The sequence below is a fragment of the Fusarium solani genome, assembly GCF_023522795.1.
Source record: "Fusarium solani strain SB1 chromosome Unknown bctg00000010, whole genome shotgun sequence".
In the NCBI taxonomy this organism is placed as follows: Eukaryota; Fungi; Ascomycota; class Sordariomycetes; order Hypocreales; family Nectriaceae; genus Fusarium; species Fusarium solani.
The window spans coordinates 2333219-2350116 of NW_027072147.1; the positions used below are offsets into that span (position 1 = coordinate 2333219).

Genomic DNA, 16898 nt, shown 5'->3' on the forward strand with positions numbered 1-16898 from the left:
ACCCTGCCATGCCTCAGGGCTGATGGACTTCAAGCAAAGGTTTTGGTTTCCTCTTTTTGGCACTTCACCATTTCTGTACAGTACTTCCTTGGCTATTTTACAGTCAATCTGCTGCTTCTAGGCGTTGAGGGTGATATTTCGTCTGAAGGGGATTGTAGGAGTTTGTGTGGTTACTTGGACTTTGAGTTTCTTGCTACTGGTCATGTTGGTCTTCGGCTGAATTTTGGTGCATCTTGTCATTTTATGGCTCATTTTGGGTTATTTTGTACTCTGTAGGTTGTTAAATACATTTCTAGACCGTATCCCGTGTCATTGTCCCGCATCACACATTGTTCTCGGTGCTCTATACGAACATTCTTGCAACATAACTTAAGACGAAACTCGAGCATCTGAAAACCTTCAAGCTTCAAGAAGTGAACCAACATCCTCTAACAGACCGCTACACAGTCAACTTGGGTCTGCACACATCAGTTACCCTGCCGCGTGCCCGCTATGAGCAACGAGACTTAAGGACCACCGGCACGACCCGACTTATCCCAGTATTCGTCTCCCTGCGAGCGGCAGGTACCAATGACACAATAGTATCCACCGCCGCGGTTCTGGTCGTTTGGGGAGAATAGAATGTATGGTCCGCGCGCAGTGTAAGAGCCGCCACATGAGTTTCGTGCGGTCTCACGGACAGTATCTGGTCAAGATTAGATCCAGCTGGCACCTATCTTTGTGTAGCATGGATACTTACAAGCCGTGTGGGCGGTGTTGTACCAGATGCACGCCGTTTCTCCTTTTCCAGCATTGCATGTGTAGGAGTTGCCCGTGGTCCAGCTTTCCGACACACTGAAGCCTCCCGAGATCCATGGCACGCCACTGAAATCGGAACTCCATCCGATTGTAAAGGACTTTGACTGCATACTACCGACCGAGCATGACTCGGCTGTTCCGCAGTTGATGGTCTCCTAATTAGATAAGTACGGTCAGCTCAGTTCATGATATCCCATAACACTGGGTGGTTATCCCGTGTATGGGCGAGCATTAAGTAGAGGACTTACCGAGAGTTGTTTATGCAGATAGTTTTGATGCGGGTTGCCTGCAAAATGTTAGACTGCAGCCCAGTAGAAGTCGAAACTACGAACGTACCGTCATCGACCAGGTTAGTGGTGGTGTACCAGGAACAAAACTGTCTCTCGTCATTCTGGTGCGTATCTCGTCTGTGAGCCGAATGCAGCTCATGAGAAAGACCGCGGGCCTCGAGAGCACGGAAAGTGGCCTGCGAGTCCTCGTCCTTGAAACAATCCGTGGCGTTACCCTTGGCGCTGTTTGGAGTACCAGGCCACTTCACGCCAGAGCACTGAACCAGGGAATATTTGGCATTGAACGTTTTGGAGCATGAAGGGCCGCCCGAGAACTCGGGCTTCGAGTGGACTCGGTAGGTTGCGTCACCAACGGTAAAGTTTCCATTGCCGTCTTTGTCAACATCCGAAAAGTCGATGGGGGTGTCGGCCTCAAGGGTGCTGCCGCAAGATCCAGCAAGTAGAGTGCCTTTCTTCGGATCAAGGGCGCTCACAGAAGAGTGACCTGAGTCTTTCTCGAGGCGCCATACAAGCTGGACGTCGATTGCTGCATTCGCAGCTCCAAAAGCTGCAAGGAAGGAAATGAAGCGCATGGCACAGGTATCGAGGAAGAAGACTTGATTTTAGTTGGGCATAGAGCTCAAGGAAGGAAGATTGAATGTCTGGAGAACGAGAGGGAGAGTGAGGTGCCGACCACCCGAGACTATATATCAAAGACGCACAACTAGACACAATTGCCGGCCAATCGGTCGGTCTGTCGTGATGGTATCAAGTTCCTGCCATCTCACAACACCTTTATCCCGCTGCCTGAAATGTATGCACGATCACGATCCCTCATTAAATCCTCCGAATCATCCTTCGTAAGTTATCAAGCGAGCAACAAGGGATGTGATTCGGTAGTTCATACAAGGGTCTTGGCGCTGGGACCTTTGCAGGTGCTGAGGAGATGTTGCACCGACTTCGTCAGTCGATATATGAAACCAGGCTGTATATTAGCAGTCCGAAACTGGTAGTATCATGTTACCAGGGGCGTCAGCAAATGGATAATGACCTCATTCTCGCTGTTACAGATAGAAATACAACAGCACTGGGTTTTGATGCTGGCATGTGTTTATTATTGTTTTCTTTCATCTCGTGCCCGACGGAGACGTCATTGGAAATAACAATACAGATAGAAACCACGCCTGGTCTAACGCTCTCAATGACATACAGAAATGTCCTCTTCTTGTCTCAGCCGAATGAAGAACAGTATGCCTGATCGCTTTCTAAGATATGGCCTGGCAGCACGAGAGACAGCGAACAAGCACTGACAAAAACGTATTCATCGCTGCTAAGAGATGGAAGTAAAAAATGCTAGGAAGCAGTTAATCGTTGCGAGTCTCCCTACCCGGGCGCCATGGCCTCTGAAGGATCGACCAACATTAGTGGATCTTGTGTGACAGTGGTAGCTTTTACGTGTGATGATGATGACGATTCTGTGCATGGCGAGTTGATGATTCCTGCACGCAACAGCGGTGACGACGTCCTTGAGTAAGGAGAGTCAACAATTCTGGGAGATCATTTTCAGCTTTCCCAATGCAAGGGCCAGTCAATCTCGAGCGTGGCTTGGGGGTAGTTTCAAGTCGGAAGATTGGGAGCGCAACGAATTGCCTCATTAGGCGTGCGTCTGCAGATTGATATTCGACTATCTGATGTTATTGGCTTGCTGTAGCAGAGGCGATTATTTGTTTCGTAAATCTAGAAACAATAGAATCAAGGGAAATGAGGGAGGACGCGGAGCTGCCATCAACGATTCCCAAGGAACATGAGTTATCGAATGTGAAGTCTTCACCAGCCCTACCAGATTCCCACAATGAAAGCGGCGACAAAGAGTGACCACCGAACCAGTATTGCCTGAAAAAAGGCCCTGGATCATTTATTTTCTTCATCTTGTCTTAAGATGTCGGATGACTAGGGTGGTGACCCAAGCCTTGTGAATCCCACTGCCTGGTTCACGTCTTGGACAGGTAACGTATGGGGCTTGAGAAAAAAACATGGCACACCAGTACAGTGGCATTGCTTAGACGCTCGCCTTAAATAAGTCTTATAAAATACTTAATGAAACTTCTTAAATAACGCGTAGAGAATTTATTGAGCACTGGTTATTATAATCATATCTTTTCTTAATTCTTTTATGATTTCGGAGAAATATTATATCATGAAATAGGAGTGTTTCCTAGGAGTTAGAGAGGTACTTTGCCCTTTTTGGCGTCTCTCTCTCTCTCTGAACTGCGTGACAACGCGCTCGGTCCATGTGAACAATCCTTGATGAGGTACCTATGCTTTCATGTTTGGATGCTATGTGGTGGAGCGTCCGAGCTGCTGTCGAATGCAGGATAGATTTCGAATCCTTGATGCCTGCTCAGTGTACACATGTTTCGTTCTAGGACCATAAGCAGACCTTTGCCTTGTTGTAGTGGCTGATGCTTACCTTGTAACAGCCATGGTTGCATGGACGCAGCACGTTTCTTGTCGGGTCACGACTACGACATATCTCTCGGATGGGTTGGGCCGACTGCTTCGATGGTTTTGTTGGCTGGGGCTGACTTTGGAAATGGGGATGCCTTGGTGGATAGCGATGGAGCTGAGGTCGGGCTGATGAGCCCGGAGTTTTCGCTGAGGCCGGCTGAGCCATTGATGAAAGGCCGCGGTGCCGATTCACATGCAGGGTCCTCTGGGCTATTCCGGATGGATCCATAGTGATAGTGATGCGACATGACCAGGAGTCTGAAGAGAATGAGAAACAGAACAAAGTTGGAAAGTTTGCAAGGCGTCCGAGCCGGTTTCCGTGGCTGCGTACGCGGACAAGATAAAACGCCCGACTGTCTTCCCTCTCCCATTCCCGATATGAACACCTCACCTCATCTTCATCTTCATCTTCATAATACCCATGGCAATACCCTTCTTTTTTTAATTCTTGTCGGCAATGATGACAAGAAGCCATCGGCCACAACAGCAAAAAACACAAATACCGTATAACACCGTAACCTAATTATGGCAACACCCTTCGACGTGTGAGGCGATGCGAGAGTCCAACGAGTAGGAGGGCGGTCAAATTTGGCGCAAGCACAGCTGAGTCTAATTAGGCATGTTGGGTCCCTCGCATAAAGTTTACCATCAATCCAGTGTTGTCACCCGGGTCGAGGAAAAAGCGAGACGCTCAGATAAACCCTTTACCTTATTCTCCCCTGAAGATAATAAGCTAAGTATAATAAGAATAGGCAAAGAAGGTCTAAAGCATTGCCATTATTATAATATATCTTTAATTAATTATTTTGCTCAAGGGGAGCTAGGTAATTAACCCTCTTGAAGTTCTGGTGTCTCATTTATTTCTTGACCCGCATGGTTGCGTAGTTCAAGGTTCAGCGCTGCATCAGTCGAAGTTCTTGGACTCAGACGGCATTGAACTCTGTTTGGCATTTGTCCGTGAGTAGCATTATAAGTAAGGCAATCCACCCCAGGTAAACAAACAAATGCTTCCCCCATCATCATCAGCAATCCTCATCTTCCCTTTTCAAGACTCGACATGGACGGCACATTTCATTGCTTTTCTAACCTCCCCTGGAAGCTTAGGGACATGATCTGGAATTTCGCTCTTCGGCCTGATGTCCCAGGCGTACACATCTTCAAACTTTACAATTCAAAGATAGACGACGGTGTTGACAAGAACATTAACGTCTCCAACCCTTACGATAGTCAACATTTACGCCTTGCCGCTCCACAAAGCAACAAGTCATCTATTACCCGGAACCGCAACAATCCTTCCACATATCTCATCGACGGAGGCTTATGGACTGCTTGCAAAGAGTCTAGGCTCTTCATGGAGCGCACTTTTAATTGCAACAAGTGGAAATCTTCATCGGAAGACCGCATACTATGCCGCCCTGACATAATAGAGGCGGGGATGGATATGCCGCAGACAAGCTACTTCGCGTGTCACGATGGGAATTCACACTTCTTTACTGTTTTCCCTCACAAAGACCTCTTTATCCTTCGACCCCAGAACCTAGAGACAATCAACTGGTCCGATTTTCATTGGGACATTGTCCTTGGATCATATATGCATGACTTCGGAGGGCTTCAAAACATCGCTTTGGAATACAACCCAGAATGGGGGTATGATATCGCAGATAATATCGTTGACATGGCCATGGACGCTGGCTCTCATCATTTCGGACTTAACATCTGGATCGTCGACTACACCCTAAGGCGGAGAGATAGTAGGGCTGTTGGGCAGAAACCTACATCTTATGGGGATGAGAATGTGGCTTTCCATTTGAACGGCCGGCGGTTGATCCCGGTTAACACATATCAATATCGCGAAGAAGGCTGGATTGAGATCGAGAAAGTGAACGGAAAATACGTTGAAAGAGTGGGGCTTAGCTCGACCTGTCTTGCCAACCGCGTTCGTGATGAAATCTGGGATCGATGCGATATGTATGAGGAGCTAAATCCGTTAGTGGTATTTGTAGGAGTGCTTGCTTGCGACACTACCTAAGCTTAGGAAAGGCAATAGAGAAGGATACATTTGTTTACCTAGGGTAAATTACCTTCTTATAATGCCGCTCACTGATTTATGTCAAAGAGAATGTTCTCATGAGGCTAGATCCTTGAGGCTTGCCTTGAAGTCTCGGATTGCGGTGCCAAAAGCGTGTCGCACGGCATTGAATGAGCCCGCCAGGATATGATATCGGCAACCGTATACACCCAGCCAGATAGACCGTCGAACCAGCGTTGCGATCTTAGGCTTGGGCCTAAAGCTTGACTTCCACCCCTGGCAAAGCTTCAATACTACGGAGATCCGGTGGTGATAGACAAAACATCCGGCTTGGGCAGTTCAAGAGTCTCGGTAGACCAACTGATGCTGATTGCCCTCGGATGCTTGGCCATAGAACGGCCAGAAATGCCCAACAATATGAATGCGTGTGCAGGTACTACCAATGCCTCTGGAATGTGGCCCGGACCCAGCTGGGGGAGTTGGTAGCTCAAAGGAGTTGGCTCAAGTACCTTGGTATTGCTGCTTCCTCTAATCTCAAGGCAAGCTCCGAGGAACTGAAAGTACTCAGAAGGCTTCTTGCTTTTGGCACACGTCGAGGGGGCAAATTTCTTACCAGCAAGCTGGGATCCAAGTCTGGAATCTCATGGAGCCAGCAGACACTTAAGCTGTCAAGCCTGGAGGGTTTCATCAATGGTCTTTCTAGGCCTGAAATGCAAGTAGCCTATCTAAGAAAAGCCATGACCAAAACTGCCAACGATACAGGAGCCGGAGACTGGATTATTTTATACAAGACAAGCGAGGACAATTTGGCGTTTGCTACCGTGTTCCTATCGACCGGCTTGCGGAAGTCCACCAGAAAGTAGTACTGCATATGGGAGGACCCTACATTTAGCCTACGACGTCCTATTCCTGCAAAGCTGAATGCCACTTCCAAAGAACTAGATCCCGAGCTCGAAATCGTCTCACATGGCTGGGACTGCCATGTTGGAGATCACAAAGCGATCACCTTGTCTTTAAGCAAGAAGCATTCGGATATCGATGAGGACGGTGAGCTGACGACTCGATACACGTTAAACCCCAGGAGGTACACACCAGAAGCTGCTACCATTCGATTCGAGGTCAAGTTCAGTCGCCCAAATGTCGGTGCAGTCCTCAAGAAGACGGACAGGCAGGGTCTAAAGATACGAGATCATCGTCTGGACCACGCAATAGAGCTTTAGGACATCCTTTAAGTGCTTTCAAGTCATGAAGCGAACATACTGGGACCTGGCTGTGGCGAAGTAACCCAGTGGTGCGCTTTGCAAGGCTTGGGTATGATTGGGCCATTTTATTCGAATCTGGGCTCTGCCAGTCTATCTTTAGATGTTGTCAATCAAGAGATGCGCTCTCTGAAGTAGTGTCAGGCGACTTTGCAGCCTGACGCATGCCACCAAATGCAGCCGGCCAGCCGGGCCACAGGTCTCGCCTGCATCGCGAGCATGGAGATGAGCGACCAGGATCTGGATCCTAATATGCTCAAAGAGGTCATGGCCTTGTTTGTTGGCGATTCCATCTATTCCCTATCCACACTGTTCTCGGACCCTCATACAGAGCCGCAAACTGTTCTCGCTGACAACATCTCTGACACTAAAGGCACCTCAATCGTCCGTACATTTGGATAAGTAGGAAAATATGGCTTGTCTCTCCTCATTCCACCACCGGAGCTCAATATAAGGTAACTGGACTATGGCCAGTGGACTGACAGGTTGGCCCCGTCTGTGGACGTGGCTAATCCACACACTTGGCATGCTAGCAGACGATGGATAACCTTGAAGGTACCCCAAACTTGATAGCTCCTACGAAGTTCTTCAGCTCTAAGTTCACCGATACAAACTTCTAGTCGGGAGAATTTTCGGGCCTGCCTTGTGCCTGAGCCGTAGTGATAAGGCGCCGAGACCCATCATCACCACCCCCCCGGATTCCAATCGTATGACCTTCCTCGCTTGGCAGCCTCGTTGACGTTGTCTCACTTGTCCTTCTTCCACGGGCGGTCAGGGACCTGGAACGACAGTTTCTTTCTCCACCAAAAGAAGGTACCTGACTGAGCCCTCTGTGTCAATCGCTTGCAGGGGCTTGTTGCGTGCCCAACCGTTGGAATGAATTTGTAGCTATGGGTCGACAGTCTTCTGAAGATACGGCTGATCCCGGCACAATTGCAGAGATCTTCCATGCATGGTGCCGGGTGTTCTTCGCCTGCTTTGACTCGGTGGTGATTCCCTGGACTCTTTGGCCGACCTGACGGGTCAACCTCGTACGGGCGCAAGCCGGCCATAAGCTTGCACATTCTGAGTTCCAGCGCAAACAAGTCTGATCTCACGCTGACGTTTTGATCGGAGCCCTGGGGCAGACGATACGACGTAGGTGGACTTAAGGATAGTGGCTGCCACAGAGTCAAGTCCGATGTCCGGATGGGTACAGAACCCAGATCCATTGAACTTGGGGGGACGGTTGCAGGCTCTTATCGACGTGCTGTTGCTCTAGCAGTAGGTCGGCTTGACGGACGTCTTTTGCATAGAAGATGCCACACTCTCCAGATGTTGGATCGGTTTGACGATATCCATGCAGCTACATCACTTCCTGTCGGGGCAGGACTTGGGGCCTATGTTGCTTTTGGCAGGACTAATGGCGTGGCGTTCGGCGATCAAGGGACGTTCATCAAGGATGAGGTGCTCACTTGCTTCATTTTCGGGACGCTGAGAGAAAGGAAAGCAGGCCGAAGGGATGAAGAGCGAGGCTTCAGCCGACAGTTCGTTACCAGGTTGTGAACCGTGCATCGATCGCAATCGAGGGTCGAAGCAGCCGGCCCAACTCATCCGAGAGAGATATTGCAGCCTTGACCCGGTAGGAAACGTGCTGCATCCTCTTCATCTCTATGGCTCGGCCCGGCCAATACAGGCGGTGAGAGGCGTGAATTCGAAAGAGAGGTGAATTCGAAAGAGAGGTGTTTCGAGGACGACTGGGCCAAAGGATAGCTTTCATTGTCGTTCAACCGCCATTACGGGATGTATGTAGGGTTTTCGTGCTCGTCCGAGGGCCGTCAAGGCTTATCGTGTCTTTTCTTGGCTGGAGGGGTCGTCGATATCGCAATGAGGCAACTGTTGCAGGTTAATAATTAGCTCCTGCAGCCCTGAATGCCAGTGCCTACCTTGTACACGGCTAATCAGAGCCATCGTGAGGGCGTTGCTCGTGCTGCCCAATGGCGGCTCCGGCCCCTTCTCCGGACAAGAGTTAGAACCAAAACGCAGGTCCAGCTTGTTTAGCTCGACGTTCATCGCCTCTGCGAAACAGTTCACAAGTTGCCAAATCCGAGCGAGATTCACAGATAGCGCTTCTCCGTTCCTGCAATATGCAAGTGAAGGGTCGAAGCAGTCGGTGATTGAGGTCGAGGCCAGCCATGGCGAGTTGAGTGCTTGTGCAATCCATTCATGCGAATCTGCTTCACAATATGGGTAGGCCTTATATCACTCTCCCACCCTGTCAAATTAGTAACATCTCACAGCTTAGTCAAGGGAAGCATGGTAATTGACAATGGGCGAAGCCCAGCTGCGACTCTTGTTTATTTTCTACCAGTGTTAGTTATCCAGACACGTCAAAGAAACGAGGAATGGGATACTTACAAAACTCTAGTCATGGTTCCATCCCTTTTGCGTCACTCGGTTAGTCTTCAACTCTCGTACTCTGTGGCGGGGGTCTCTATTTGACTTACGTGTTTCATGGCCATTTAGGCCTCGGCCTTGTCGGCCTCCACCTCGACATCCTTGGTCTCCGCCTCCTTCTCCTATATAAGCGAAGCACATCAGGCTACATTCTCACTTCGAAGGGTTGATTCTTGCGTACCTGGTCCCGACGGGCCTTCTCCCGAGCCTGCATCAAGTTGGCGCGTTAATATCCCGAGACCGCCGAGGTATTTGGGGAGGAATTACCAGAGATTGCTCAAAACGAGCCTTCAGATTGTCAGCATTGATTAAACAGAATAAGAGTTCGTGGGCAAACCTACCATGACGCTCCCCTCGGAGGACTCAGCTTGTCGATGTTCCTCCTCTCGGGCAGCCCACATCTAGTCACGTGTCAGTAGCGCATCTTAGAGCAAGTGTGAGCAATCAGTTACTCACGGCAGCATCATCGGCGAGTTTCTATCAAATGTATTAGTATTTTGTCGGCGTGATAGCCTCGCGGACGGAAGGATGCTTACCAAGGACAGCGTATGGAGTCGCTGTAAAGAATTTGTCAGTAAGAGCAGAATGAGTGGGCAAGTATGAAGGTACCTTGGATTCGGCCATGGCCTCCTATATTAGTACCTATGTCAGCATATTGACTACAAGATAGAATGCTATCGATTCGTACATGGGCCTTGGTGAGAGCGGCCTGGGTTCATGTCAGTTATAGAGATCCATGTGCCATCGGGGCTGTACTCACGGTCTTCTTTTCGGCACAAAACTAAAAACACTCAGGTCAGCACTTGTGCAAATACTTCAACGCAGGGGATGGAGTTTGTTCTGACTTCGGCGGTGTGGGGCTGTGAGTAAGAGGATCAGCATCCGTCTGTATGTACAATATACCAAGGGGCAATTGAAACTAACCAGTGGCTTGGCCTAGAGGTTGGAGAAGTTAGTCGACGGTCAATCAAACTTCAAACATGCATCATCTGGGTGTTGGATAAGATGACATGAACTGGTGACAGCTTACCTTCTTGGGCGAGGGGGAGGGCGAGCGGGCAGAAGAAGGGGAGCGAGCCTATCATAAGCCTAGTGAGCCGATGAACAATTGAATAAGGGCCAGTCTGGCGTACGCGTTTCGTCGACTTAGTCGACTGGCCGGACTAGAACAGTGTCAATCAAAGGTCCCGAGAATGCCTGACCCATGACGGGCGATGTCATGACACACAACAGAACGGTTCTAGATATAAAAAAGTTAGAAAACAGTGTGATCAATCAATGAGGCAGAGAAGGGAATGAGGGCGGATGCTATGATAGACACTGTTCTGGCGCTATTGATGCTCGGGGCGTCAAGCAAAGTGGTAGTTGGAAGCGATCGCTCCAACGCAAGGAGCGACCTCTGGACTGCGAATCGACTTTGTGCTGTGTGATTGGGAATGCAAGACGAGGAGGGGGTCAGGGGGCTGAAAGGGTGCACATGGGTATACTGACGGTGGTTGTCCCGGAGGACACGGTGCGCTTCGCAGCCTAGAAAGAGTCAGCACAGATATTACACTCAACGTACCATGATGCACTCACGGGCTTGTTAGACTTGTTGTTCTATGCAGATGTCAGTGATCGAAATCTTGACGCAGCGAGTGCACGGGATAAAGATAGGGTAGGGGCAAGGGCAAGGATGGGTTGAAGGCGGCATACGTTCTGCTTGGGCATGCTGAGTCGATGGTGTTAGCGATACACGCAACGACAATGGAACCGGTAAGTGGGCTGGGCCTTACGTGGCGATTCGTATGGCTAGAGAGACGGATGATTAGCCTGACAGTCCACTGCAAAGAGGCCATCTGCGCGACAGCGCAACAGCGGGCGTGGATGACTTACAAAGTTGGGTAGAGTGGTTTGCTAACGTTCGCAAAGACTTGTGTCAGTGGCTCTATCGCATGGATGAAGAAGATTGGGAGTGGGATGAGACTTACGAAACAACAGGGTTGGTCGTATGGTTCTTCAGACAATCAACCATTAGCAAGCCCATACTCTCAACGACAAATAGAACATGACGAGAAAACAGGCGGTTGAAACATACCTCGGCCGGCTCGGTGGTGGTGATGGTGATTGAAGAAGGGGAAAGCAAAACCTCACGAATGACACCCATGCCCCAACCTTGGATCCCATGCCAGCCACAGAACGGAAAGAACGTCCAGCCGCCGCGTTCACATCCATCCATGGCTTGGGATGAGGTCATGTCCGCCAACGAGCAAGAACATTTACAAAACTGTACTACTTACCTAATGTCTCATGTATTTGTTAGGTACCCATCTGTTGCGTCCAAGTCAAGTAGATCTTCGAGGCTGCACATCCGCACTTAACATTTTGTTATTACCTACCTATTTAATCTTGTGTCTCGCCACATAATGGATCACCAGACCCAAGACTTTTTCAACGACAACCTAGGTAGGGAATAAAAGCTAGAAGGTGTACCGTGTCAAAAGGTTTGGGGAGCAAGGAGCGGCCATTCATAGGCATGGACGCGCAGTTACGGTCCCCGTCTCTCTTCATTCAGGGAAGATGCGATCCACGTCAGCTGGAGGGTTAGATATTGGCAGCCCATTCTGGGAAGGAATGGCACGAAGTAATACACCTAAAGCCATGAGAGAGGCAAAGAATCTGATGTTTTATCCATCCATCCATCGAAAGAGACCAGGATTTGCGCAACTGCAGCACCACGATTCAATCAATCATCACCAATTGCAAGCATTCAAGTACCGAAGAACGAAGTCCTCTACACCATCAAAATGTGCAAGGGTTCGACTACAACAACTTCCGCCTCCGTCCCTGCCCCCTCCGTCCCTCCCGTTACCCCCAAGCGGAAGCGTGACAGCATCGCCCTTGACATCATCGAAGGCATGAGGTCTCGGGCGTCGGTGAAGCTTAGTCCTGAGACCATAAAGATAAAGAACAAGCTTTTCCAAAAGGCCCTGCGTGCATTGGACGATCCTGACATCGATCAGGATGATCTGCTAGACTCGTGGAAGATGCTTTCAAAGCTAATGGATTCCAGGGTTGTAGCTGACCAGCTCAAGCAACAACTCGATAAGTCCGAGACAACGCTCAAGGATTCCAACTTCCACATGCAGATCGGCGACTATATCCACGGAACTCACAATCGAGTCAAGGGAGTCGAGGAGACTTTCGTGGACGAGTATCGCAGAACCCTCTAAAAAGAGTACACCTTGAGCGGAATTCCAGGCGAAAAAGCAAAGGAACTAGCTAAGGAGTACGATAATTTCTTTGTAGCCAAGGGGTTCCGTGTCTCCGAGACACTGGCCCTGATCCAGCCAGAGCTCGACCACATTGATCAATGGCGGGCCGAGGGAGAAAACGAGGGCGAAGCGCCTCCTACGCCATACCTGGATCGGCTGAAAATCCTCTGCGATATCGTCGGAATCAACAGAGGTCATTACATCGACTTGATCCGGATAGCCGACAAGAGAAACACGTTGGCCCATAGTGCTCCGCCACTCGAAGACCACTTCAAAACGGATGGCACAATCAACTGGAAAGGGGTCCGGCAGGCCTGCGCGAAGACAAAGAAACTGGCCAAGAAGCACTTCAAAAAAGGCCGACTCACCGATGAGCAACACGGTGCCTTCAAAGGGGCTGTCGATACGTGGCTCAAAGCACATGTCAACGGTTGGACTCGACACGACGAGCCCCAGCTAGCAGAGGGCGTAGAGAAGGCGGTCAAGAAAGCTTCTGCCCTGATGAAAAAACGCAAGGAAAAGCTGTCATCCAAGGTCCCTGATAGCCCATGGGAGAAGGGCAAGTGGGACGATATCAACTGAGCTGCCATGTCTCGAACGTTCTGCGATTGGGATCCGGGGGTTTGTTTGGGGTGATGATGTTGAAGCACTTGCCGTTGAGCTCGCTGATCATCAGTCTGACGCGTACCTGAGCTGAGGCCAGGTCAGAAGATTCGCAGAAATCGGTTGGATTCTCACTCTTGGCGCTCCGAGATGCCTCTGCTGGCTATCGGTCTGACGCGTACCTGAGCTGTTGAAGCTAGGTCAGATTGGGCTTGTCCCATAGCATCAGGTTCGTCTGGGGGGCTGGCCCTCTTGAAAAGAGGTGCCGGCGGGCGGCGAAGTCGGACTCTGCAACCTCCACGTGGTGCCGCCTGGGAACCTGGCCTTGGATGTGGCCAGAGCCAGTGCAGAGGCGCAACCCCTAACTCTCTGTCAGAAAACCCTTGCTAACGAGGACAGCCTGCACACCAACTCGCTCATGTTGAAGGGTTTTCTACTGGAGAGCTTGGTTGTTTCATGATTCAGGAGGCAGTGTTTCCATGGGCGGGCTGTTGGAACTTCTCGAGTAGCGATGTTGCGTCCCCTTCCCTTCCAACGAGGCGAGACCATCGTTGTCGCCAGATACGCGCCATCCTTTGAAACCCTTAATGACACCATTATTGCAAGACGCCTCTTCACCTAGGCAAGAATCATTCATCGCCATCTCCAGGTTAGCCGGTATGCTCGGGGAGATATCCCTCCACTTGTTCCTAACCGAATACCGGGTCCCCTACCCAACCAACCATCGTGGCAATCGAGATATTCAGGCTTTCTTTCAGGAAGCTGCGGTATCTATCCATGACGGAAAAGCTTTGATAGGTGACATTGACATTCTCAAGACCCAAGGCCGCAGCTCGAACGTCTTGCTTAGGGTCTCTGAGCGCTGTGAACATGGCGTCGTGGAGGATAGGGGACGGCCGTCTACTATTGTTGGACACTGGCAAACTTCAAAGCGCAACAACTAGGTTCAGGAAGAGTATTTGGTCAAAGAGATTTCATGTGTCGAAAGCTGGTGTGAACTTCTGGATAAGCCAGGCAGTCCTGTTCTCGTACGCAGCCGCGGGAACTGGCTTGGACGTCTCGCAGCAACTTCGATCAGTGTTCAGCTGGGGTACAGGGTTGTGCTCCTTCCTGACAATGGATGTCCTCGGGGTTGCTTTACAGATGGAAAGTTTATGAGGGACCGATTGGTACAAGTAGTGGATGTTGTTATATGGTAAGAATGATGGCTAACGCTGTCAGATTGGACTCTGTACTAGACCCCTAATCCTCCAAGGGAAAGTTGCGTAGCGTAGCATTAACCACATCGTCTGCACCACGGCAAAATATGAGCTTGGGCTCCTTGGCAGGAGCATTTCCTTGCTTCCTCTCGACAATGTAGTCAACGCAAATAGCCACAACCGACTCAAAAAGTTCCGTAAATTCGACGTGGCCGCGTGTACACCATCCAACTATAATGCCACTCCATTGCCTTTCTTCCAGCACCTTCCTCAGTTCTTCAAGATTGGCGCCGTTGACATCCAGATCGAAACCGACGTTCGAGAAGCGGGAGGTGGTCGAGGTAGGGACTTTGGCGGGGTCCCATTGTTGCTCTAGGACCTCGGTGATGCTGTGGCCGACGAGGTGGCGAGCGAGTGAGATGGTGAGAACTGGGATAGTCGATAGTGCCATGATGTGAAGTATTTTCTTGGTAGTGATGCCGTTAATGATGATGGTTCTGAGAGTGAAGGTGACGTTGTGTATGTCAAGTTTGAGGTGTTCGAATTGATAGTTCATGCACACTCTTCCAAATTTTAAGCGTTTTCAGCCTCATCTAAATATAAATAAATAGTATCAAGCTTAGAAATCAAAACGTTATATGTTCTATAAACGAATAATTACAAATCCGAGAAACGGTGCTCAAGACACCGAGGTTTCTCAAGATGCCGAGGCTTGTGAAAGAACCCGATGGCAATCCGAAGACCCCGATGACAAGATTAATATCCAATTCCACCATGAATTCCGCCATAATTCCGCGTAAAAAAAATATCGTCTCGTCTAAACGTGGGCTCGAAAGTCTTGCTATGCGAAAGTGTCACCGCCATCGATGATGAGGGTTACATCTGCCAGCACCCACATCACACTTCGGGCCACCACCACCTCACTGTGCTGTACCGTAACAGACGAACCAGTACACTCCCCACACATCAGTTCTTTAAGCAGCACAGGCGAGGCTGAAAGCACCAGCAATAATACCGCCAACTGCAGGGATCCCACCGAGGACATCCTTCAGAGCCCCTGAAATGACTGCCGGGCAATCAAAGTCGCTCGATCCCTTGCATTCCACAGACAATCTGTAGTCCAGCTGGGCCGTGTTACTGCCATCGTCTTTATTGAGGACAACTTGCTGGAAGTTGACACCTTTGGTAACAGGGAGGACCTGAGTCTCGCAGCTGGGCTGCCCTTGGCTGGTGCACAAGGGGTTGTCCTCGATGCTGACCTTGATGCTGCTAACGTCGGCCGTTGTAGTGAGGGAAGTCGTAAGGACGTTGATCATGTAGTCTCGTTCATCAAGACTGTCATAATTTCCGCTTCCAGTGACGGACCAGGTGCACTCGAGCTTGTCGCCAAAGTCCTCAAACTGAGCAATGAATGGACCATTGTTGACGGTTGTTCCGGAGTCGCAGCCAAACTGGGAGCACACTTGGCGGAGCGCATCGCCAACAATTTTGGCTCCGTCGCCTGTGCTCAGTGGGATCAAGCTACTACCAACGGTGAGTTGGGCCGTCAGGTCTCGCTTGAAGATGTTGGGAATGCTCGCTGCATTTGCAGCCCCGAGAAGGATGGGGAGAATAATGGTGTGCGAGATCATGACGAATGTTTTGAGTGGATAATGCTAGTCGTCAAAGAAGAGATTGGTTGTTGTGATGAGAGAATGCTGAAGTGATTGTTCCGGAAATCTCAAGTGCCAGCCGGCCTCATTTTATCTTGCCCAACAGGATTTGAAGGTGGCTATTAGAACCCATGATTTGTATTTTCCAATTAAAAATAGTCACTACATCCGAGATCATCTGTACGAGCAAGTTGCGGAAGATGTGTTACCCGAGGAGATGCTCAACGACGGCCAGAAGAGAGCCTGGCTCGAATTTGTCAACCAAACAGGCTTTTCCGTGTGAAAGACAACTAACGACACCATTCCCTATTCTAAGGTCCAAAGCTTACTTCAGCACTAACATGCTCTGCCGCAGCGTGGTTCAACTCAGTCGCCCGTGATGCCATTGGCCCATTCCTTAGCCTCGGGATCATGAGGAGTCTTCAACTCCAAATCCCCGAGTTCACACGATAATCACATTTCCTCGGAAACACCTTACACCCGATTTACAAATGATTAACAAACATCCAGATCCGTGTCAAGGAGTCGCCGACGGATCTATTTGCTCCGCCCATTGGCCTTAATCTGTCTACCGTGTGCATGCTAGCTTACGGACAGTAGTCACAGCCCCTAGAAGATCAACTCATCAAGTCCGCTGCCATATGCGATCACTTTGGCCTAAACTAGAAACCCCTCGAACTGTCTTCTATCTCGCACAGGTCAAACAAACAGACCTGCTTGCCATCCTTTGCTTGCCGCAACCTCGTGTTGCGCACGTATGGTCCTAGCAGACCCTACCGTTAGTTACCATATTGAGACAACCGGCAGCATCACAATGTGCCAGGCACAGTACGAGGTCGAACCTTGCTTAGCGCTACTACACCCCGAGGCTCAGGTTTGAGACTATGGAAG

The 16898-nt window shown here is 49.9% G+C and overlaps 6 protein-coding genes across 6 annotated transcripts; 2 read left to right on the forward strand and 4 right to left on the reverse strand.

Moving 5' to 3' along the window:
* Positions 1–506: 506 nt before the first annotated feature.
* Positions 507–1660, reverse strand: MRS44_014804 (uncharacterized protein; the record flags this gene model as incomplete). Its single annotated transcript, XM_065618558.1, has 4 exons — positions 507–685; positions 740–953; positions 1047–1084; positions 1135–1660. 4 exons carry the CDS (start codon positions 1658–1660, stop codon positions 507–509), a joined length of 957 nt encoding a protein of 318 aa, XP_065474630.1.
* Positions 1661–4632: 2972 nt separating this feature from the next.
* On the forward strand, positions 4633–6824 carry MRS44_014805 (uncharacterized protein; the record flags this gene model as incomplete). The annotated part of the gene is made up of 4 exons (XM_046278855.2): positions 4633–5543; positions 5606–5647; positions 6038–6415; positions 6497–6824. The coding sequence occupies 4 exons, from the start codon at positions 4633–4635 to the stop codon at positions 6822–6824; spliced, it is 1659 nt and encodes a 552-aa protein (XP_046127900.2).
* A 2540-nt stretch (positions 6825–9364) lies between these two features.
* On the reverse strand, positions 9365–11517 carry MRS44_014806 (uncharacterized protein; the record flags this gene model as incomplete). The annotated part of the gene is made up of 14 exons (XM_065618559.1): positions 9365–9421; positions 9481–9507; positions 9567–9587; positions 9641–9700; positions 9756–9776; positions 9836–9856; positions 9909–9929; positions 9988–10008; positions 10060–10080; positions 10330–10377; positions 10433–10462; positions 10791–10826; positions 10878–10898; positions 11377–11517. 14 exons carry the CDS (start codon positions 11515–11517, stop codon positions 9365–9367), a joined length of 546 nt encoding a protein of 181 aa, XP_065474631.1.
* A 568-nt stretch (positions 11518–12085) lies between these two features.
* Positions 12086–13135, forward strand: MRS44_014807 (uncharacterized protein; the record flags this gene model as incomplete). The annotated part of the gene is made up of 2 exons (XM_065618560.1): positions 12086–12460; positions 12518–13135. 2 exons carry the CDS (start codon positions 12086–12088, stop codon positions 13133–13135), a joined length of 993 nt encoding a protein of 330 aa, XP_065474632.1.
* Positions 13136–14398: 1263 nt separating this feature from the next.
* On the reverse strand, positions 14399–14806 carry MRS44_014808 (uncharacterized protein; the record flags this gene model as incomplete). The annotated part of the gene is made up of 1 exon (XM_046274147.1): positions 14399–14806. The coding sequence occupies one exon, from the start codon at positions 14804–14806 to the stop codon at positions 14399–14401; it is 408 nt and encodes a 135-aa protein (XP_046127902.1).
* Positions 14807–15329: 523 nt separating this feature from the next.
* Positions 15330–15986, reverse strand: MRS44_014809 (uncharacterized protein; the record flags this gene model as incomplete). Its single annotated transcript, XM_046281548.2, has 1 exon — positions 15330–15986. One exon carries the CDS (start codon positions 15984–15986, stop codon positions 15330–15332), a length of 657 nt encoding a protein of 218 aa, XP_046127903.1.
* Between the last annotated feature and the right edge of the window lie 912 nt (positions 15987–16898).